Below are 24,362 nucleotides of genomic sequence, written 5' to 3' on the forward strand. Positions count from 1 at the left end.
GCAGAGTGGTGTAGCATGGCCCTGCCTGAAAATTTTATGATGTCCAACTGGGCTAAAGACTTCAAGTGTTTATCTCATTGAAACGTGCAAAATTTTTGTGGAGCTTGACAAGGTAGATTTAAGAGTTGATGTTTCCCTTGGCTGGGGTGTCTAAAACCAAGGTCACACTCAAAAAAGGGGTCAATCACTCAGGACTGAGAGGAGAATTGTTTCACCGAAAGGATAGTGACTCTTTGAAATTCTGTCACCAAGAGCTCCATGGGGGCCCAGTCCTGTGCGTATTAAAAACAAAAAATGGGTAATGAGGTAATGTTGCGGCTCTATAAAACTCTGGTTAGACCACACTTAGAGGATTGTGTTCACTTCTGGTCACCTCATTATAGGAAGGATGTGGAAGCTAGAGAGGGTGCAGAGGAGATTTACCAGGATGCTGCCTGAATTAGAGAACATGTCTTATGACAAAAGGTTGAGTGAGCTAGGGCTTTTCTCTTTGGAGAGTAGGAGGATGAGAGGCGACTTGATGGAGGTGTATAGGACTATGAGAGACATAGATAGAGTGGACAGCCAGTACCTTTTTCCCAGGGTGGCACTGGCCAATATACCAGAGGACATCCGTTTAAGGTGAGTAGAGGAAAGTTTAGGGGAGATGTTAGAATTAGGTTTTTTACACAGAGAGTGGTGGGTGCCTGGACCACACTGCCGGGGGTGGTGGTAGAGGCTGATACAACTAGGACATTTAAGAGACTCTTAGATAAGCACATGAATGTCAGAAAAATGGAGGGTTATGGGCTGTGTAGGAGGGAAGGGTTAGATTGATCGTGGATAGGTTGATATAGGTTGGTACAACATCATGGTCCGAAGGGTCCGAAGGGCCCGGACTGTGCTCTACTGTTCTATGTTCTAAAGAATGATAGATTTTTAGATATTAAGGAAATCAAGGGATCTGGGTTCAGTGCAGGAAAGTGAGACTGAGGTGAAAGACCAGCCATGATCTTATGAATGGCAGAGCAGGCCTGAGGAGATCAATGGCCCACTGTAGCTTCTATTTCTCCCACTGTACCCACTTTGCCACTGGAGGAAGTGACTGTTCCACACTGGGGTGGATTACCTTATCCATGAAGGTCTGAACCTTCAGCAGACCTCAAAGTGTCTCCTGCTAGCTTGCAACTTTCCATCTGTTTGACTGACTTCTTTCAGTAATATAACAGAAGGAACTTCCTAATGAAGCTCAGAAAATCTTCATGCCCCGTCCCCCTCCTATCGATTTCAGTGTTCTCTACACCTACTTCCCTGTATAGAAATCTCATGTTAGAGTATTATAATATGTGGCTTGAACTCCATAAATGGAACAAAACATTTAAAGCAAAGTTTCTGAATAACCAATTTCAATGTATATAATGTGATTCTGCTCCTGTACAGTCATGAATAGAATATTCTTATAAGCAGACACAAGCAAGTGATCAGTTTGGTTATAGAAGTCTTATACTCCCATTGTTCTCTTCCATTCATTCGATCGTCTGCTTTCTTGCAAACCTGGAGTAATCAGCCTGTTTGCTTCAGTCGGGTGTGTCAATCTTCTCTGTTCGACAGAATGGGCTGGAGAAGTTCAGTAACCTCTGTTTGCAAATTATCATTTATCAGAACAAAATGTCAGCAGTGAATTTCTGAGGTCAGAGTCAGATCCTTTGGAGTTTCTTGCAAGATTGTTGTTTCCCAGTCTGCTTACTGATTTTACTTCCTAAAGCACACTTGATCATGATTATTCACACATCTATAAAAAAACTAACTCTGTTCCGCATACGATACACTCTCTCTCCTTCCCCTGTCTCCATATGGAAGCTAAAGTTCTTGGTATGAGTGACACAGAATACTGCAGAGCCGGGTTCCAGCCCACATCCCACCCCTCTCCTTAAGAGTGGAAATCAGATTCTAGTCTTCTTCCAAACCATGATTTCTGGGCCATAAGAACTTGTGCATATACACTGATCTTACTTTAGTCATGGTCACAGAGTAGCTTTTCACCGTTATGGCAAACGCTTCTTAAATGATTATGATTTTGGAATAAAACTACTTCAATATTTTCCCATGTTGTTTGGGCTAAGGTTATTATCTCTCACTGACGATATCTGCATGCAATATTGTAAGCAAGACCACATGAAGTAGACATTTTTTTGTTAATGAGTGCCTGTACATGAAATGAATCATGTCAATAATTTGTCTTTGTGGTGATTTACTTACTTTTCTCTGAGTAGCCTAATAGGCATGAACACTGTTTAGACTCTTCCAATTGAAATATTGTGTATTTTTCTTTACATTTTATTGCTTTCGTCACAGAGGTATGTGCTGCCATAGTTCATGTGATGTGAAGCCATATAACATTGAGAGAGTGTTTTAAAAAGAAAATGTTGTATTACAGCTGTGGAAATTCTATGTTGGTTACTACTTAATTTTGGACTTTTCTGTAGGTTTCAATAAGTAATTTTCAAACATCCTTCCTTTAGTTAACAGAATGGGTAAGAAAATGATTCATGCAGCAATAAATCACGAGGTACTAAAAGGCTTTCTTTTCTTGACTTTAACCAATGTTTCCAACACTTATTAATCCTTAAACACTGCCAAAGTACAACTGGACAACTTCCATATGATTAAATAGCTCTTATCTGCCTTTTGGGAAGTAACATGTCAGTCCATGAGCTCCATATGGCACTGGTTTTATAATGGTTCTCATATTGATTTCTTGCAGGTGTCGGTAAATTCATCTGTTAAAATGCAAAGACCCTCCCCCAACTGCTTTATAAACAGCCTTGCTGCTATTTACTTCCTTTTAGTAGTGAATAAGATGCATCTTTTTATTTCAGTTTCAAAATATATTACATAGAATTTTGTGTGTCTTTGACAGACGTTATTCAAGATGTCTCCAGGTAATAAGAATACATTGTAACCTTAACAAAGTCCATCTCTGACTTCCATTCCAGGATCTCTCCATCTCTATCTTAGGGGATAAGCCAGTTAACCACCCAACACAAACCACCCAACACAAACCGACATACTCCCACTGCTATGTCGATTATACTTCCTCACATTTTGTCTCCTTTAAGGGCTCTGTTCCATTCTTCTTGTTCCTCTGTCTCTGTCATATTGACTCTGATGAATAAGCTTTCCACAGAGGTGCCTCTGAAATGTCTTCCATCTTCCTAACTCATGACTAATTATGTCTACCATAATTGACATAGTCCTTGACCATGTCTCATCTATTTCATGCACTTCTGCTCTCACTCTCTCCCTTCTGGACAGAGCAAGGACAGAGATCCCTCGACGCTCACCTTCCACCCCATCAGCCTCCCACATTTAATGGATCATTCTTTGCAAACTCTGACAGGTTTAACAAAATTTCACCACTACATGCATCTTCACTTCCCCTTTCAGCATTTTGAAGGAATTGCTCCCTGTGTGACTTCCTGATCCACTCTTAAATCCCTGGGAAACATATCCCTATTTTCCCATACAATTGCAGGAAATACCGCACCTGTGCTTTCAGCTCTTCCCTTCCCATCACCCAAAGACCCAAATAGTTCTTCCAAATAAAGCAGTGATTCACTAGCACTTCTAACCCAGTGTATTGCATTTGGTGTTCACATTGTTATTTCCTCTATATTGGAGAGACTAGATGCAGATTGGTTGATCATTTTTGCAGACTACCTGCATTCAATCTGCAGGACTGACCCTGAACTTCTGAATGCTGCTACTTCAATTCACCATCCAATTCCACTCTGACCATTATGTCTGGAATATGGGAGGAAAATGGAGCACACAGCAGAGACCCATGCAATCATGGAGTGAACCAGAAAACTCCGCTGAAACAGTACCTGAGATCAAGTTTGAACCCAGGTCCCTGGAGCAGTAAAGGAGAAACACCAACTGCTACACCAACAGTCCACTTTATTATTCATTTAAGTGACAGAACCCTTGAAACTAAGTTTAAAGGGTGTGGCTTGCAACATGAAGACCTACCTCTGTACACTCGTGCTGAACAGTCATGGGTATATTGGCTGCCAATTATACTGCTTCATGCAGCCAAATGTTCTGACTCAGTTCAATAAACAGGCAAGGCTCAAGCTTATGCTTAACCTAAGCCCTTTTGGAGGTTCTGTTCGATGTCTCAGGTGGACATAAAAATTCTCATGGCACTATTTGGAAAAACAGGGAATTTCCCCTGTTGTCTTGGCCAATAACTGTCTCTTAATCACAACCTCCAAAAATTAAATTATCTGCTCACTACCCTATTGTAGTTAGGGTCAGGCACGGTAGTGTAGTGGTTAGCATAACGCTATTACAGCGCCAGTGACCCGGGTTCAATTCCAGCCACTGTCTGTAAGGAATTTGTATGTTCTCCGCGTGTCTGCATGGGTTTCCTCTGGGTACTCCGGTTTCCTCCCACATTCCAAAGACATACGGGTTAGGAAGTTGTGGGCATGCTATGTTGGCACCAGGAGCATGGCGACACTTGCGGGCTGCCCCCAGAACACTCTACACAAAAGATGTATTTCACTGTGTGTTTCGATGTACATATGACTAATAAAGAAATCTTATCTTATCCTGCTGTGCAGAAGAAAGTTGTAAGGATTTATTATGACATATAAGTGACTTATGATGTACTCTGTTTCCCTCATTTGGGACTCTGCTTGTTACTCTTCCCTTGTCATCACATCTTCATGCATTAACAACCAGCATGTCAGTCAGGGTGGGTACTGTAAATTTGTTTTCCTACAGCAGATCTTCTCTGTGTGTTAAAATTAATGAATGGAACATCTTGCAGAGTAAGCTTGTCTCCATACCAGATATGCACTTCAAAGATGCCAAACTTCTTTTCAAGATAACTAATTCTTAAAAGCTATCACATTTTTTTCCAAATCAAGGTACTTAAAAATGGAATATAACATTAAAAATATAATGCCAATCATGAATTTTCTATCCCAAACAAACTGAGAATCCTTGAGGTAAATTACTTTTTCACCATCTAAGCGGTAATCCAGTGGAGTATAGTATAGAAGGAAAATGTAATGAATTCAATGGCAGGTGTGTAATCTACATCTCCCAGCTATGAGGACAAAATTTTATTTTTTTTTGCCTACAAAAGAAGCCCCACATCACACAAAAATGATGGAAATTAACATTGTGGTCTTATGACTAAAAGTAATGTGAACTCTCTTCTTAACAGATTTCTCACTGATAATAATTGATGAATGCCACCACACTCGAAAGGAAGGAGTGTACAAAAGCATAATGACAAGATACATTGAGCAAAAATTGAGCAACAAGAAGGAATCCACAGTGAAGCCTCTTCCACAGATTCTTGGATTGACAGCATCACCAGGCGTGGGTGGCGCAACAAAGAGACAACAAGCAGAATCACATATTTTGCAAGTAAGATTCTGCTTTGTTCTCATAATTATAGAATCCTACAGTGTAGAAAGGGCCATTCAGCCCAACTCATCCATGTTGCTCAGTAGGAACCCTTCTGTATTAATCCTATCTTCCAGCACTTGGTCCATAATCTTATATGCCTAAGCGATTCAAGTGTTTATCAAGATACTTCTCAATAGTTGTCCATGACCCAGCTTCAATCACTCAGGCAGTGCACTCCATGTACTTACCACTCCCTGGGTGAAGAAGGTCCCCTTCATATCCCCTCTAAATAGCTTTCTCTTACCCTTTATCTATAGTTTTATCTACCTCTGATAGGGGAAAAGTCTACCCTATCTATACCCTTCATAATTTTATATACCTCAATCACATTCTCTCTTAACCTCCTCCACTTCAGGAAGAACAGACCTAACTTCACTAGTCTCTACTCATTAATGAACTGCCCCATCCCAGGCAACCTCCTATAAATCTCCTCTGCACCCTCTCCAACACTATCACATCCTTCCTGTAACTTGATGCATGCAGTACTCCAGCTGAAGCCTGACCAAGATTTTATAAATTTGGAGCATAACCTCCCATATTTAATGCCTTGACAAATGGAGGCTGGTATCCTATATGCCTTTCTAACCCCATTATCTGTTCCTTTTGCCACCTTCAAGGAACTATAGATTTGCACTCCAAGGTCCCTCTGTTCTTCAATATTTCCTAAAGCCATACCATTCACATAGCCTCATCAATACTCCCAAAATGCATCACATCACATTTGTCTGGATTAAACTCCATCTGCCATATTTCAGCACATTTCATCAACACATCACTATCTCTCCGCAGCCTAAGACTACCTTCTTCACCATCAACAACTCCGTCAGCCTTCATGTCGGTCGCAAACTTACTGATTATGTCTCCCACATCCATATCCAAGTCATTCACATATATTACAAACAGCAATGGTTCCAGCACCAATCCTTGTGGGACACCACTTGTTACAGATATCCATTTGTAAAAACAGCCCTCTACCATCATCCTCTCTCTCCTACTACAAAGCCAATCATGGATCCAGTTTGCCAACTTGCCCTGGATCCCATGGGCTCTAATCTTTTGCATCAGTCTCCCATGGGGGAACTTGTCAAAAGTCCATGTAAATCACACCTACTGTTTTGCATTCATTGATATACTTTGTTATCTCTTCAAAGAATTTCACTCAAATTGATCAGACAAGATCTGCCCTTGATAAAGCCATGTTTGCTGTCACTGATTAATCCCTGCCTTTCCAAGTGAACATTAATCATCTCCCTTGGAATTTCTTCCAGTATCTTCCCTAGCACTGATGCAAGGCTCAGAGGTCTATGGTTACCAGGCTTTTCTCTGCTGCCTTTCATGTAAAAGGGGGCCATGTTTGCTGTCTTCTCAAGCTTGTACAGGCAAAGTTGTGCATGTAAGACTGTGGATATTTAACTACAAGAAAATATACGTTTTCAGGCAGGCACGGTAGTGTAGTGGTTAGCGTAACGCTTTTACAGCACCAGCGACCCGGGTTCAATTCTGGCCACTGTCTGTGAGGAGTTTGTACATTCTCCCCGTGTTTGCGTGGGTTTCCTCCGGGTGCTCCGGTTTCCTCCCACATTCCAAAGACATACAGGTTAGGAAGTTGTGGGCATGCTATGTTGGCGCCTGAAGCGTGGCAACACTTGTGGGCTGCCCCCAGAACACTCTACGCAAAATATGTATTTCCCTGTGTGTTTCGATGTACATGTGACTAATAAAGATATCTTATGTAAAATCACTTGGTACATAGAAGAACCCTATCTGAGCACAGTTTGTTCCAGTGTTGTTCCAAGGTAGCTACACTTTGTCCATACTCAACCATGAAGAGCACTCTTAATAGTGGTACCCTGCTTCAAGGAAAGTTTTCAAATTTGGATCTTTGACTGAGTCTAACTGCAGGTAGCAGCACCTTACTGTGAAAGCCTTGGGAAAGAAATAGAACGTGATAATTAGGAAATATAAGCAAAATAACCATTTGCTGAAAATTGGTACCAAAGAGATTGTGGTAGTTTAGGCTGGTCAAAAGAAAGTTAATATTTGCCCTTTAAGTCCTTTATTATTTGATATTGCTTTGGAACCCTTGGCTATTGCACTCCGGGATTCTTCAAACATATGTGGTATTACTCGCGGACAGAAGATTCATAAGATACCTCTTTACGCAGATGACCTGTTACTTTATATTTCTAATCCGGAGGAATCTATCCCTGCAGTACTATCACTACTAGATCAATTCAGTGTTTTTTTCTGGCTATAGATTAAATCTTAATAAGAGTGAACTTTTTCCATTAAATATGCAAACCCCAATTTATAGGCAATTACCTTTTAGATTAGTAACTGACTATTTTATGTACATAGGTATTAAAATTACTAAGAAACATAAGGACTTATTTAAAGTTAATTTAATGCCTTTAATTGACCACGTTAAACAATTATTTACTAAATGGTCCCCGATGTCTTTATCATTGGTAGGCTGAATTAATGCGGTTAAGATGAATATTTTACCAAAATTTTTATATTTATTTCAAACGATTCTAACTTTTGTTCCGAAATCTTTTTTTGACACTATTGATTCTAAAATTCTTTCATATATTTGGCAGAATAAAAACCCAAGGTTAAGTAAGAAATACTTACAAAAACTAAAAAAAAGATGGGGGTATGGCCCTCCCTAACTTTAGATTATACTATTGGGCAATTAATATCAGATATGTAATTTTTTGGATACAAGATCCAGATGTAATTCAATGTCCCAAATGGGTACACCTTGAGAAAGTTAATATTAAATTATAACCTTCAAACAACCAAACATGTTACGTTTCAGTATCCTCTGCCCCTTGTTTTTTTTTTATATACTTAAGTGTAAAGAAGCACGATAAAGAATTTAGCAGCTGTGGGCATGTGGTTGTCACCGAAGAGGAAAGTTTTAGGTTGCAGGAGAGTAGAGACTTTTCCATAAGGTAGAGATATTGCAAATGGAAAAGTTTGAGGCAATGCATTTGCGAATGCACCCCACAAGGCAAGCGAATGCACAACGTGTGGGAGGATATTGAATGGTGTGGAGAAACAAAAGGATTGTAAGTCCATGTCTCCTTAAAGGTAGCAAGACAGGCTGAGGTTAAAAGTACACACTGGTTGCTTTCCTTTAATTTCCAAGGCAAAGAATCAAGGGCTAGGAGGTCACACTAGAACGGTTGTTACTTCTTACTTGTGGCACTTGTTAGGCCACAGCTTGAGCATTGTGTACAATTCTAATCAGCATATTACCAGACAGATGTGATTTCATTCAATTTTGTTCAGAAGAGATTTCCAAGGATGTTGCCAAGGGCTGGATGAAACATTGAATAAGTTAGGGTTATATTCTTTCAAACAGAGAAGACCAAGGAAAGATTTAATTGAGGTGTAAAAAGTATATTGGTTTTGACAGAGGAAATAAGAAGAAATATTTCTCTTAGCAGAGGGGTCATAAACCAAGGATGTAGACTTAAAAAGAAAATCAAAAAACTGCACATGCGGGTTCTGAGGAGGTTACAAAACAATTGCAAAGGGATTTGGGTCAGTTAAGTGAATGGGAAAAAAGTTGGTAAATGAACAGTGGGAAAATGTGAGGTCATCTACTTTAGAAGAAAGAATGAAAGGGCAAAATATTATTTAAGTGGAACGATCTTGAAATAGAAAGGGATCAGAAAGTCCCAATTCATGAATCATGGAAAGTTACGGCAAGTAATGAATGGAATTCATTAATCAATAAATTAATGAAAACAACTGGCATGATGCCTCTTATTGCAAGGCATATAAAAGTAGAGAAGTTTACAGGGGCTGGTGAGACTATGGCAGGAATACAACGTGCATTTTTGGTCTCTATCTTTAAGGAAGGAGGTACTTGCAATGAAGGGAGTGCAAAGAAGGTTCTCTTGGTGGACTCCTGGGATGAATGGATTGACATAAATAGAACAATTGAACAGGTTGTGCTTATTAAAATTTAGAAGACTATGAGGTGAATTATTGAAATATAAAAGATTCGGAGGGTGTTTGACAGGATGGGTGCTGGGGGATATTTCCCCTAGTGTGGTATCTAGAACTAGTCACCCTTGTCAAACAGCAATGAGGAGGAATTCTTTCTCTGGAAGGTTTGTGAAATCTTTGGACTATTTATACCCCAGGGAGCTGCGAAGGCAGAGTCATTGAATTTATTCAAGGCAAAGATTGACAGAATTGAACTGAGAAGGGAGTGAGAGGATGTGGGGAAAGAGTAGGAAAGTGATGTTGAGACAAAGATTGGACTTAATGAAAGGCAGGGCAAGCTTAAAGAGCCAACTCTCTTCCTCCTGTTCCTGTCTCTTATGTTCTACATCCTTTCCAATGCAGGCTACACATTTTTCAGACAAGAGGCAAACAGATGACAGTTGAAAATGATTTCTACTTTTCCATGGTGAAGAGAATAGAAAGGGCTCACAGTAATAAGTTTTCATTCATGCTCCCAAGTTGTCCCAAAGCAGTTCATAGTTGATAAATTGCTGTTGTATAGTTCAAATACTGCAGGAATTTATGCACAGGAATACCTCACAGAAAGTTAGGAGACAAATAACCAATTTAGATAATTAAACTGAGTAGGTTTTCACTTATTTGGTTGTTTGAATTGCATAGCAGTATAAAGGATACATAGAGTGTGCAAATAGACTATTTGGCCCAGCCAGTCCATGCATCTCCCCATGCTTCTCTTCAAATATCGTGGGAATTTTTCTATTCAATGGAACAAGTGGTGGGGTCTTAGTTTTAACAGCATTCCTGAAAGATAATACCACTGAGACTGTAGCCACTTCTCATAAGTGCACTGAGATAGCAGATTAGGTTATCCAAGAGGATGTCACCTACTGATTCGGAGGTGGGATTGCTGCACTGTGGCACATTTTGGTTTAGCTCCCAGCAGAAAAAAAACAGGGTTCATCTTAGTCAATACAAACAGTAGCTTTCTTTTAAACATTTCTTTAATCAACCAAAATGTCTGAAAGCACTTCACAAGAATATCAACAAACCTAACTGGACACTCAGCCACCTAAGGAGATGTGAAAGCAATTGATTAAAAGGTTGTTGTCCCAAGAGGCAACATTTTAAGGAGCACCTTAAAGAAAGAAAGAGAGGTAAAAAGTGAAAGACATTCAGGGAGTCTTGTAGCTGAAGGCATGACCGTCAATGATGCAGTAGTTAAATCCTGGATCAGTTTCAGTTTTCAGTGAAAGGGATAAAGATTGACAAAATTGAACTGAGAAGCCCAGGAGCTGCTGTTTTAAAATAGAAGGGGTTAATCATCAAACATCACAAATTAACTTTTTAGATGAATCTGACTGACACATTCTTGCTCCTTTTTGATTATGTAGATTTGTGCAAACCTCGATGCTTGTAAAATAATGACTGTGAGGACTTACCTAGAACAGCTAAAAGACCAAGTGAAAGATCCGGTGAAAAAAATGGAAGTTGCTGAAGGACGAATAGAGGTAATTCTGGAATTATTGCAAGAAACAGAGATACTTTTGGAATCAACATCAGTAATGTCCATTTCTCTTAAGATGTGGCAGAATTGTTTGGATTTAAGTTTGGTTTAAAATGAAGCTTCAAATTTCACCTGCTGTTCAGTAGGATTCCTTCATCCAGGCTGTTTTACACAATTGTGACACCTTGTGCTTCATAGTGTTTATATTCAATCACAGCCCTAATATCGATTCTCCATTTCCCAAAGTACCATCCACTGTAGCACTGAGAAAGACACAGCCCTGAAACAACGATCAAACCTTTTCCCATTCTCCACCGTTTTTGTCTGACCTGCTAAACTCATTCAGCATTTCCCTTTTTTTTCAAAAAAAGACCTTCAACATTGGTAGTATTTTGTATTGTCTGAAAGAACAATAGCATATATAGAACTGTCTCCCATAACATATTTCAAATACATCAGCTCTCCTTGTAAGATTGTTTTTGTCTGCACTGTGTAGATGCAGAAAATGGCATTGGCAGTGCAAACACCTCACCGATATTTCAATTGTGACACTCAACTATCACAGATTAAGGGGGATTTACCAAGATAACCAATGTGACCTTTGTGTATGTTAAGGATCCTTTTGGATGCAAGATCAAAGAGATGATGATGAAAATTCACACATACCTCGGACGAAGCGCTGTATCAGATTTTGGCACCCAATCTTATGAGCAATGGATTGTTCAAAAAGAGAAAGCAGGTTAGGTGATGTGCAGTTTATGTCTGTAAGCCATTTGATCAATAAAATCTCTTCTGCCATTTTATTTTTTAATACAATTGGCCATCCTTTATTTGTTTTTCTTTGAATCCCTTACTTCACATATCTACTTCATTTTAACCACATTATTTGGGTTTGCATGAAGTGATTTTGCATGCATTAGATATGAATTTTAAGATTGCAATATAAAAATAAATATATAACCTATGAGAAATTTAGTGAAAAATGCAAAAGGTACCTTCACCATAATTTTTTTGATGCTGAAAGAAGCCTAAGTATTTCATATGTCAGACAGCTTGTTCTAGTCCAGAAGTACATTGCCTCCCATATAATAATCCAGAACCTGAAACAACCTTTACATTTTTTGTATATTTAACAAGCAGGTTTAAAACTAGTTCCATGATCCTTTCCCAGAATCTGGATGACCCGAATAATGTGTCTTAGGCTAAGTGCATGCAACACCTGGTTCTGCCTTAACACAAGGTAGCAGAAGAGCCATCCAGAAATAAAACAGAAAATGCTGGAGATACTCAACAGGTCGGGCAGCTCTTGTGGACTGAAAACAATAGTCAAATGTTCAAGCCCTTGGCAGTTGAAGTGCCAAGAATTTTTCCAGTTACCTGTTCACTTTGAGCTGGATTTTTTTTAAAGACTGCCTTTAATTTCTGAGCACTCCCATTTTATGAAAGGTTTATGCTTGAGCACTGAAAATTTAAATGAAATGGCTCAGCAAATTATGCCGAGATATGTGCTGCAAGCAATCAACAAATCATCCAATAGGGTGTTGGGCACAGGTTCAACAATAGCCATCAGTAGGGAAGTGTTTAAATATTTGAGGGAAGAGCTGCAGGGAGATGAGGAAAGAGCAAGAGCCATTTTGATTACTCATCAAAACAGCTGATTCACACTCAATTCATAAATCTGGGCTCAGCCACAAAACCGGAATATTTTTCTTCTTGGAATTTCAGGGCCCTTGGATTTTCTGAGCTGTTTTGTGTTTTATTTTAAATGGTCCATCTGTTGACTACCATGAACATCATTTTAATATGACAACAACCATTTTAATTTAGGATAAACAATGGTAGATGATTGGTGGAATGCACCCACAGTCAATCTGCTGTTGCTCTCTAGAGGCATAAACCACTTTGTGACCCAACCTAGACATACAGCCATTCAGCTGCAGGAACCAAGTGGGAACACTAATGCTCAATGGTTGCTGGAGGGTAAAAATTTGGCATGGTAAACTAGCAAACCAAATTTTGCACATCTGGGCCAGCCCCTTCTGACCTCATAAGATAAATAATTAAACAATAACTTTAGCTGTTGATGTATTAGAACTTTCACCATTTAATACCTGGTGCAAAAGGAAGGACTGTGTGTCTTCCACAGTCCGGTCGTTTGTGCCTCAGAATTTAAAATTGGGATCCTAATTATCATAGGAGCCTAAGTGAGGATATTACATGCAGCCTCCCGCCTGAAGCAGGTGGCCAACCCAGCTGGCATTCGAGAATGGCAGGACAGAAAGCAGCCTATATTGTTCAGTATGTAAACTTATGGCATTTTTGGACCCCTATCAAACACTTGATCCCCAGGTGGGTCCATTAAAATGAACTGTCTTACACAGTGGATGCACTGAGGTACTCATCCAAAAGAAAAAAAATCTGCTTTATATTGAAAAATTGGGGGCAGTTTTCATGACTTTTTGGTTGAAAGAGCTTTCAACTGCTATTTTGAACAGGATGGAATGTGGATGTAAATGTAAGTTTATAATTGTGGGATGGCTACTATTTAGGAAGTGTTTGACTAAGTCGCATTGTAAGTTGACGTATGATGCAGAAGTGTTTGTAAGTGCTATTACATTGTCATCCTCAGGAGCAAAGACAGAGGATCGTAAACTACGAGTCTGTGCAGAGCATTTAAGAAAATACAATGATGCTCTGATGATTAATGATACCATAAGGATGACTGATGCATATAAATATCTCACAGCCTTCTATAAAGGTGAAAAAAGGAAAAAGTACACAGAAGAGGAGGATGCACCAAAGTCGAAATTGGATGACACTGATAGATTTCTTATTAGTTTATTTAATGGTAATGTACTTTTACATTTCAGGGTGAATTTCACGTGGCATTTCAACCATTTTTATGCAATGTAACAACTTACAGGCCATGTTCATTCTTCCAGAATGAATGGTTTTGTAATAGCATCTATATAAAAATGTCTCTGGAAGACAGACAAAACTTTCACTGCACAATGCATAAATAAGTTGTAGACCTAATCACAACATATTGAATTGCAACAAACAGTCTGCTGCAGGAACTCAGTGGATTGAGCAGCATCTGTGGAAAGAAAGGAATTGTCGACATTTCAGGTCAAAACCCTGCAACAAGACTGAGAGTGGAGAGATGAGATGGCCATTATAAAGAGCAGAAAGGGAGTGATGAGAAAGGAGAAAGCCTCTCCACTCTCAGTCCTGATGCAGGGTTTTGACCGGAAATGTCAACAATACCTTTCCCCCCCACAGATACGGCTCAATCCGTGAGTTCCTCCAGCAGTTTCTACGTTGCTCCAGATTCCAGCATCTGCAGTCTCTTGTGTCTCCACTTAGTGAAATGCATTCACAATTTTTATGTAACCTTATCCTTCTTCAGCCATCTCCCCAGCTGTATTTATAAGCAAGAAGGCAGAATGTAGTTTTATTTTCCTTTATAAGTCCCAATGCACCACTTAGCCTCAGGAAATGGTAGCGATCATTCAGGGATGACTGTCAATTTATTTTCAGCACAAGCGATTAGTTGCTTCAAATTCCTGATCATTATAATACACTGAGAGGGTTCTCCTTCTGACTATACCATGCTGAGGCAAGAATTACATTAGAATCAGAGGGTGATGCAACGCATAAAGAGTGCATTTAACCTGTATGAGTACAGCTAACCAATTAATTCCATTTCCTGATTTTCCCCTGTAAATCTGTTCAGCGTGTCTTGTATCACCTGCAAACTTCAAAGTGATGTCCTGCATATCCAAGTGCAAGATATTACCATATGTTGAAAAGGATATCGATCTGAAACTCACCTAAGATTTTGTTTTTATTTCATATTCCTAGTGTTTGCAGTATTTGACTTTTGTGTCATTGTATATCCTACTTAACAATGTTAAATATCAGCACTTTGAAGGGTGTATTTTATGACGCTAGCAATGGATGCAGAGTTTCACTCAACTGGAGCATTGTCCAGAATTCAAGAGCAGATGTTAGTGGTCTCACGGGATTTACTTTTCCGTTAATTACTCCTTTCAGAACAACAAGCCACACTTGCAAGTCTTGCTGGAAAGCCTCAGTATGAAAATGGAAAACTGACAAAACTACGAACAACTATACTTCAGGAATTCACTAAAAAACGAAATTCAAGAGGCATCATATTTACAAAGACCCGACAAAATGCACATGCTCTGCACGAGTGGATTGAAGAGAATGAGAAATTTAAGGATGTTGGAATTAAAGCACATTACTTAACTGGAGCTGGCAGTAACAGTCAGTTCAAACATATGACTCAGGTAAAATTCCATTCTGAAAATACAGTGTACTTTTTCTATTCATTATTGTGTTTATTTCTTCACAGTCACTCCCATTCAACAACTTGCATTTATATTATGCTTTTAACATAGTAAAACTCCCAGCTCCACCTCACAGAAATTTAAAGGACAGAAGTTGACACTGAGGCAAAAAATAAATTAGCACCAGAAATCAATAGAAAGATCGATGAAAACTGTGATATCAGGTCACAACAAATGGTGGATGAGAAAACAGCAGTGGATGACTTTTTGAAAGCCTTTTACACACTAGATGTGCATAAAATGTGAGACAGTATTACTGAGTCACTGTATACACTGCAGTTGAATTACTGAGGTAAAATCTAAGTTGCTCTCTTTTGTAGTTTAAATATTCGAATATTTCAACAACCACTGTCCTGCTCATATTTCAATCTCTAAATCAAAAGCACTAGTAGGAAGTCATGAGTTTCTTTAATTTCAAATATTGGTATAAAATGTGAGGCATTAATAGATAGTTATTACATTAATACAGAGTTACTCAATTGTTGCTACACTTGCAATTCAAGAAATCCCTCATTTCCTTCGCAGCTATTGATTTAGAAACTGAAGATTAACTTATGAGCAGGATAACAACTTGTTAAAGTATTCGGATATTGAAATATTTGTTTTTACCTCAGTACATTGGATACTGCCTCCTTAATTTATTCCATTGACTTCAATGGAATGATTCTCAAAGGAAGGTAACAATACACTGATGCAGTTATGTAGAATGTTTATCACTCCTGAACAGGAATGAATATATGGGCAATTGATTTTATGGATAGGTAAACCCCAACATTTTAGTCATGTGTCAATGTATTGTCCATTTCTAATTTTTTCATGTAACTTTATACTTTAAATAGAATGAACAAAAGGAGGTGCTCAGTAAGTTCCATGATGGAGAAATAAACCTTCTGATTGCAACTACTGTGGCAGAAGAAGGTCTGGATATCAAAGAATGTAATTTTGTAATCCGCTATGGCCTCGTCACTAATGAGATTGCCATGGTCCAAGTAAGTATTGTGCACAAAGTTTAAGGGTAGACATTTTTTCTATAAAAAAAAATAGATTTTTAGTTAGGTAATAATTAATGTAATCTTTATTAAGAGCTAAATAAATGGGGAAGTTGGTTAGTACATTGGGTTAACGTCTTACATTTCACTTCTGGGACCTGGTTATTACCCGTCCGAGACTAGTGGAAGGATCTTCACTAACAAAAAACATGATTAGGGGATATACATCATCATAGTTGCTAATCACACTTGGAAAAAGCTCAGAAAGGCAAGAAGGTAAATTGAATAAAATGTTACAACAGTGTAATTAGAGGTGATACACTTCTAGATTGTGGTAGATTTGGAGAAGCTTCTCTCTACAGATTACTGGATGTCCAAACCTTTAACTGCTTAATGGACACATTAAAATGTCCAGAATAAGAAGAGTTCATTTCCCTGTTTATACCATTAACATCTTTCAAATCAATAGTACTATAACTTAGTAAAAGAAAAAAAATCTGAATTACCTATTATCCTCATTAAAAACTAATGGACTTGTGAAAAATCTTGTAGCTATCTTTTTGAATTGTGTCTTAGTAAACCATTCTGTAGATGGTGGAAACCAAAGATTGTACAGATATTCCATGTATTGGGCAAGGCAATTAATGGTCTTTCTTGATCTCAGCATTTTAATACAATGGATCACAGCATTCTCGCCTATCTCATCTCCTGGTGCATACCTCATGTACAGTTTCAGTCGTATGGATTACAAGTTAAGGCAGTGCACTTCCAGAAAACTCTTCCCACTTTTTTACTTTCACCTCTGGAATCTTCTAAGAAACCATCTTTGTTCCTTCCCTTCATTTTCATTGTCGTCCTTCCGTGGCATTATCGACATGTATGGAGTCATCTTACACATGCATGCTGGTGACATACAGCTTTTTCTGCCTTGATCCCTCAACTGCTTTTGAACTATTCGACTCCCAATCTAAGATGAATCATAGCTTTCTTCATCTCAGTGTTGAGAAGACCAAATTAGCTATCTTTGGTCCCTGGTGCAATTTTGCTTTTTTTGCATCATTTTCAATCTCATTATCACATTGACATTAAACTCCTTTAGAGATCATGTCATTGTTAACACAAAACCATTCTTATCTCCACAACATTGTCCATTTTAGACCCTTCTGAGGTAAAACATTCAGCCATATCTTCTTCACTCCAGATCAAGCAATATCCTTAATATTAGATGTGGCATAGTTCTGAGCCACATTAAATCCCCTCACTATTGCCTGATCAACTGATTTTGGCTTTATAACACACATATGATTGAGTCTATGTCATGACCATTTAAATTGTCCAGTACATTACCCCACCTCAACCTAGCCCTGCAGCACCTGCCACTCATGTCTGCCTTGCCCTTCCCACCCCATCCCACTTGTGAATCAAGCTGCAAGAAAAAATATGATCACTAACCAACCTGCTCCCCACGACTCTCAAAATTCAGCACATCTGCAGAATAAACAACATAAGAAACCACTTGAAAAGTGGTGTAAAACTCCTTCAGAACAGCCTGCAGCCAATAAATTTCCTGGGGGAGCCATTTATTGTAAAGCACATACGTTTGATGAAAATAAGGCCCAAGGCCATTATTAGATGGGTCTCAGCCCAACCGTTCTGATGCAAAGATCATTTTTTTGGTAACATCATTGGAATCATCCCAACTAACAAGATTGCTTTATTAACCAATTTTTTCTTTAGATATTTTCAACTATCTCTTGAGAATGATTTTAAGAAGTGGAAATATTGGGGTAGGTTTCAACTCTTGAACAGCTAGCAGGTATCAATGATTGGCTGACATTCTGGAGGCAAAGCCATGATTTAATTTGTCAGGCTTTAAATTTGGCCAGAGCTGCTACTAGCAATTTAAGTTATGTGATGGGGGAGGGGTTCAGACAGGGCATCCTGTAGTTCCAGACATTTCCTATCTAACATTTCATATCACACTTCCATTTAAAAGAGGTCCATTGTTTGGAAGGAACAGGCCCTTTAACCACACCTTTCAAAATGGATCCAGCCTGAGGTAAAATTACTGATCACATTTTGTTGCATTCCCACTGCATTCTCATCAGGTGAGAGTGGGCAAAGTCAAAGCCACAAAGCTTAGCTTCTCACTAAATGCTCTACATTTAATCTTGCTGTTCATAGAATCATTGTTTAAAGTAAATATCAAGGTTTATCCTTAAGTAATTCTCAAAGCAACTTTTCTGTTCACAAACAAAAATCTTAGAGTTAGCATATTCAATATGTCACTTTGTCCTATTGCTTGGTTAAAGGCTCGTGGCAGGGCTCGATCGGACAACAGCACTTATGCACTTGTAGCACATGAGGGATCAGGAGTTCTTGAACGCGAACATATAAATGTTTTCCGTGAAGCCATGATGTATGAAGCGATTCAGAAAGTGCAAGAAATGCCAGAAGAGGAATACAAGAAGCAGGTAAAATAAAAGAAATATTCAACAGAGCAGTATTTGGTATTAACTTTTCCAAATGCAAAGGTTTATCAGGATTCAAATTCAAACTTAGTTTTTAAATTTGCCTTAATCAATGAAGCTTGTGAAATAACCCAGTAAACATACCTCAGTAAAAACAATTGTCTAAAAGTCAATCACATCGATCTAAACTTCAGAAGCAGTGTATGCTGCCCCGCTTCTCTTACACAGCACACTTAGCACCACAGACATCAATTGCAAATCAGTTATTTTGTAAAAGTAATCAAGACATTGTAACTTGTGATTTGCTTCTTCTTGGCCACAGTACCAACAACAAACGTAAATAAGTGTCATGGCTGCTGTAGGGTCTGCTTCCTTCACCTACATTTGCTGACTGACTCCATTTGCTTAGGCTACAACCTTACATTTACTTCCAGCAACATCCTAAACTAACATGGCATTCAGCAGCCAATAATCACTATGGATTCAAACCTCATTGATAGCTTTTGCGTCAAACGACGAGTTTAATAGCAAAGCAGGGATTTGAGCACACCATCTAGCTTGACATCGATGGTCTCACCTTCATTCTTCATTGGATGTGAAAGGTCACAGGCCCAGCTAGAAGCTTCATTGCTGTATACAGCATCTTGTGGGCTCTGCTACACCACACACAAAATTCTGGAGGAACTCAACAGGTCGGGCAGCATCTATGGAGGGAAATGAACAGTGAACGTTTGAGGCCGGGATCCTTCATCGGGACTGGAAAGAAAGAGGGCAGAAGCCAGAATAAAAGGGTGGGGGGAGGGGCAAGAGCTCAAGCTGGTGGGTGATAGGTGAATCCAGGTGAGGAGGGAAGGTAGGTGGGGGGGAAGTGGGAATGATGTGAGAAACTGGGAGGTGATAGGTGGAAGAGGTAAAGGTGGAATCTGATAGGAGAGGACAGTAGATCATGGAATAAAGGGAAGAAGGTGGGGAACCAGAGGGAGGAAGGTGTGCATGACGGGCAGGTCATGAGGGCTGGGAGGGGAAAGAGCAGGGGTAAAGGGGCCAGAGGGAAAACAAAAGGTGGGGGAGGGGGGGAGGACAGGGGGGAGTGGTTACCAGAAGTTAGAGAAATCCATGTTGATGCCATCGGGTTGGAGACTACCAAGACGGAATATGAGGTGTTGTTCCTCTAACCTGCATTTAGCCTCAACTTGGCAGTAGAGGAGGCTGTGGGCAGACATGTCAGTGTAAGAATGGGAAGTGGAATTAAAATGGTTGGACACCGGGAGATCCTGGCTGTTATGGCGGACAGAGCGAAGGTGCTCGACCGAGCAACATCCCACCCCCCCCCCCCCCCACCCAATCTACGTTGGGTCTCACCAATGTAGAGGAGGCTGCAATGGCAACACTGGATGCAATAAATTACACCGATGGAGTCACATGTGAAATGCTGCCTCACCTGGAAGGACTGTTTAGGGCCCTGAATGGTGGTGAGGGAGGCTACATTGCCTGACACTTCACGATGCCCACACATGTAAATCCTGTAACAGTTTGTGAAGTGTTTTGAGATGGACTGATATCAGAAAGCGTGCTATATTCATATAAAAACTTTTTTTCATCTTGTCTGTGTCTAAGGAATTTATGGACTGAAAGATGTTCACAGATTCAGAGCCAGCCAGCAGGACCTGTGTAAGCTCCTCAATACTATATCTAATGCAGTTACTTCATACAATATAGATTATAGATTTCAAAAGCAGCTGACAATTGACAATATTTTTGGATTTGGGCACTTCACATTAGCTGTGACATTGTCAACTGTCAAGTTGAACTTCTGGCTTCGCAGACCAATGCTTTGGTCAAGATGACATACATAACACCAAAATAATACCATCACATTATCTTTCTCCATTCCTGTGTGCACTGTAGCCAAAAGTAAAAACAAAAAACATTATTTGTTTTTTCCTAGTCTGTCAACTGCTGATGAGTGAAATACTGCATAAGCTCTTCCTCTAATCTGGGTGCACTTGTTTTGATAAAAAAGACTCAATTTGTCAACATTAAATCTGTCATTAGGTTTAAAACAGTAAACTTTGCATGCTCTGGAATGTGTTGTCTTTTTTTTGCAGGAACACAGTGGCCTAAAAAGGGTAATATTCTAGTGTTACATATGAAAGAATGCATGTGCACTTCTGGATTTTTCATCCAAGTCCTCCCTACGTATGGATGAAAGCTTGCATATTGACATCAACTATGCAGTTTACATTTTAACATCAATTGTACAATATTGTACTATGCAAACAGTGCCCACAAACAGCACGAGCCTTGCACACTGCAGCAGATTTTAACCAGAAGGTTAAAGCCTCGTCATTGTTATTTTAAAGGGCCTGACTTTACTTAGGCCACTGCCAGGGAGCTTGTGGTGTGGTGTCCAGCTTTGTCCAAGGAGATTGCTCTTCCAAGTGATTGTTCTTCCTCCATACACCACACCCTGCCAGCTACCTCAACACCAGTCCCCTCATAGACTCCTGATTATGTCCCAAACCAAGCCGCACACCAACAATCACTGCCCTGACAGACCACTCCCTGATCAAATCCCCAACAACACACCCCCCCCCACCCTTGTGATATCCCTAATTGAAACCAACCGCATCATCATCTCTCTTGCCCTAATCATCTCCTTAACCTAGCTCCACCTCTCCATCATCCCCACAGGTTTTCACTCTGACCACCCCCCAATCCACTTGCCGTCACCACCCCCTCCCCCATGTCTGCTCTCCACCCGATCACCTAATTTTTGAATATTGATTCAAAGAATTCCTAAACTTGCTTCCTTTGCAGCCTCCACTAGTGAAGCTGATGGAGAAAAAGTCCTTGTGCAGGTTTCCTCATTCATGGTCTATTCAACTATACTTAGTGTCTTGGGCCTTGTGCATGACAGAATGGTGACATTTGGAGGCTCCCACACAGCACTGCATTTGTAAACATTTCCAGGCCACATTGCTATTTCTAGGCTTTCCGTGTGAGGATCTGAAATTGATTGCAAGTTGGTCAGGATCCATAATACAAAATCAGGGCCAATTTCAAAAATTGCACTGAATTACTTACACTTTTCCATCAAAGGAAGGTTGCACACAGAGATAACTGTGTGCTGGAATCAATTCAAATCCAGATTAACCATTATGTCAAGTTTCAATTGGAGTTCAAAATCGGGTTAGAATAATCAATAATTTGATTTGAACAAATTCAGATGAATAATACTGTTAACTGTATTTATGCAACAAATCTTTACAGTTTGTGGAGCTACATAATGATATTTTTCTTTACTAATTTTCAGATAGATGAAAAGCAGTTGCAGAACATAATGGAGCACAAAATGAAAAAGAGGAAAAATTTGGGAAAAAGCATAAAAAGTGATTATTCTAAAGTGACTTTCCATTGCAATACCTGTAGCAGACTTGCCTGTACAGGAAAAGATATTCAAGTAATTGAAAATATGCACCACGTGAATGTCACGGATGAGTTCAAGTAAGATTCATTAAAACTTTTAAAAGCTTATCATGAAATGCATAATTTTGAATTTTAAATATTATGTTATCATCTCAAAGCCATTGCTAAAGACAGAAATAAGAATAAAAAATGATATATTTTAATTGTATCCTTCATTAAATGTTATTCTTGACATAAGAATTCATTCTGGCAATGGCCATATTTTAAATAGATTTATAAATCTAGTTTGTAATTCCATGCTTGTCTGTTTTGATTTCAGATTTTCTTGCTTATTTCAGAGCTATGGTATTACAAATATTGTATAAAACTTTTGAAATATGGCTCAATATCAATGTAAATCAACTTGTTACCTACCAAAGTCAATCAGGTTATCACCTTTATAACTTTATAGCCCTTGTGAGTCATGAAATCTTTGAATCTTAAACCCTCAGTTTAGCAAAGAGAAAATTCTTGGTAAAAGTAGTGTTCTGTATATAGTTATTGACTTTGAAACTGACTTAGAAAACAAAATATATAATTTATTTATTGTTTGTTATTAAAATATTTTGTAAAAGACAAAGCTCTTCTTATTGCTTGGAACAATTAATGCAATGTTGTGTGCTCTGATTAAAGTGATTAATTGCACAATGAAATATTATTTCTTTCAGTCTTAAATATGAATTTTAATTATCCATATGTCCTTGCAGAGATTTGTATGGTGTGCGAGAAAATCAAGCCTTGCAAGAAAAATGTCTCGATTACCAAACAAATCAAGAGATTTATTGCAGGAAGTGTGGTCAGGTAAACGAGGATTTAGTTTGACTTTAACAAGCTTAATTGATACACATTTGGTTGCTCAACAAAGTCTAACATCTTTCTGCTTATTTTATTTCAAAGTCCTGGGGATCAATGATGGTTCATCGTGGAGTGAATTTACCTTGCTTGTCAATCAGAAATTTTGCTGTATGTATCAATGAGAAGAATTCTGAAAAATATACCTATAAAAAATGGAGTGAAGTTCCCTTCAAGCTGCCTAAATTTGACTACATCAAGTATGTTGAAAGCCACAGATAATACTTCTAATGGGATTCTCTATGTCACATGAATAATGACACATTTATCTTGCACTTGCTTTAAGTTGAATATCGATTAACAATTATATGAATTGTAACCAGATCAAAAAAAAGTATTGGCCTCATGGTCTTCTTGATATGATTTCATTTCATTGCTAGCTATGAAGCCGATGTTTGCTTTTTTGTGATAGCTTGTAAGATGTTGAGGTGTTGTTCATTGTATTTTGACTTTCTTTAGCATGGGGTGAAAATGTGAACTAGAAATGATTAAAAACTTAAGATCACACCCTATGCTACTGAAATTAACTAGACTTAAAAATGGCCTCTACTTGGGTGCCTATGACTTTGAACTGATTCCAGCACACAGTTATCCTTGTGTGTAACCTCTCTTTGATGGAAAGTGATTCAGTGCAATATTTGAAAAGGCCCAGTGTCCCCAAGATAGCGGGCTTGGATTTCATTATGATGAAGCTACTACAATCTCCAAGTTACCCAGTGAAGAGCAGTAGAACTCTGTCTGCTTCTAAATTAACTGAGTGATGAATGAGTATCAGGGTCACTGGGCTAAGTATCATATCGACAAGGACTGGGGGGAGGCAGGATGTTAATCGATGGGAACAATAGTGTATAAACCTTTAGAACAGAGTGTTTGTCTCCCTGAGCGAGCTTCATGATTGCAAAATATTAAAATGGCTTCGAGGGGAATAGATGATTGGCATAGAAATATGATGATGAGCAGTTGTTTCAGCTTATTACTTCTGAGGATATTAGCGTATCTTTTATGAGAATGAAAATTAAATATTTTGTGATTAAAGGTATCGTTTTTGATGAAATTTTGTTTTCCTTTGTTTTATGCAATGAAATATTAATCATCTCGGTTTTATATCAAACTCCATCATATCAAAATCCTCAACGTCTTTCATTCCCTCCTTTGCTGAGGATCAGTGAATATGAAAGTAGTCATAGGGAATAACACAGGGGTAGCCAATGAAATGGACTTTAAATTATAATGGCTAAATTATTCATAATTAGCA

At 38.8% G+C, this 24,362-nt stretch overlaps 1 protein-coding gene across 2 annotated transcripts in view; it reads left to right on the plus strand.

Annotated features, from left to right (window-relative positions):
* The window catches only part of ifih1 (interferon induced with helicase C domain 1), a 92,124-nt gene extending 67,966 nt beyond the window's left edge, over positions 1–24,158 (plus strand). Inside the window, exons 7-16 of one of the 2 annotated variants that reach the window (XM_052011679.1) lie at positions 5,219–5,424; positions 10,842–10,958; positions 11,570–11,693; positions 13,584–13,802; positions 15,011–15,267; positions 16,167–16,316; positions 18,629–18,790; positions 22,104–22,294; positions 22,963–23,056; positions 23,153–24,148. In XM_052011679.1, the coding sequence (XP_051867639.1) occupies positions 5,219–5,424; positions 10,842–10,958; positions 11,570–11,693; positions 13,584–13,802; positions 15,011–15,267; positions 16,167–16,316; positions 18,629–18,790; positions 22,104–22,294; positions 22,963–23,056; positions 23,153–23,329 (1,697 nt within the window). In that variant the 3' untranslated portion in view covers positions 23,330–24,148. Of the gene's footprint in view, positions 1–5,218; positions 5,425–10,841; positions 10,959–11,569; positions 11,694–13,583; positions 13,803–15,010; positions 15,268–16,166; positions 16,317–18,628; positions 18,791–22,103; positions 22,295–22,962; positions 23,057–23,152 lie in introns of both variants that reach the window. The other variant, XM_052011670.1, reaches the window with a different exon arrangement.
* Positions 24,159–24,362: the final 204 nt, after the last annotated feature.

The sequence above is a fragment of the Pristis pectinata genome, chromosome 1, assembly GCF_009764475.1.
Source record: "Pristis pectinata isolate sPriPec2 chromosome 1, sPriPec2.1.pri, whole genome shotgun sequence".
NCBI classification, from domain to species: domain Eukaryota; kingdom Metazoa; phylum Chordata; class Chondrichthyes; order Rhinopristiformes; family Pristidae; genus Pristis; species Pristis pectinata.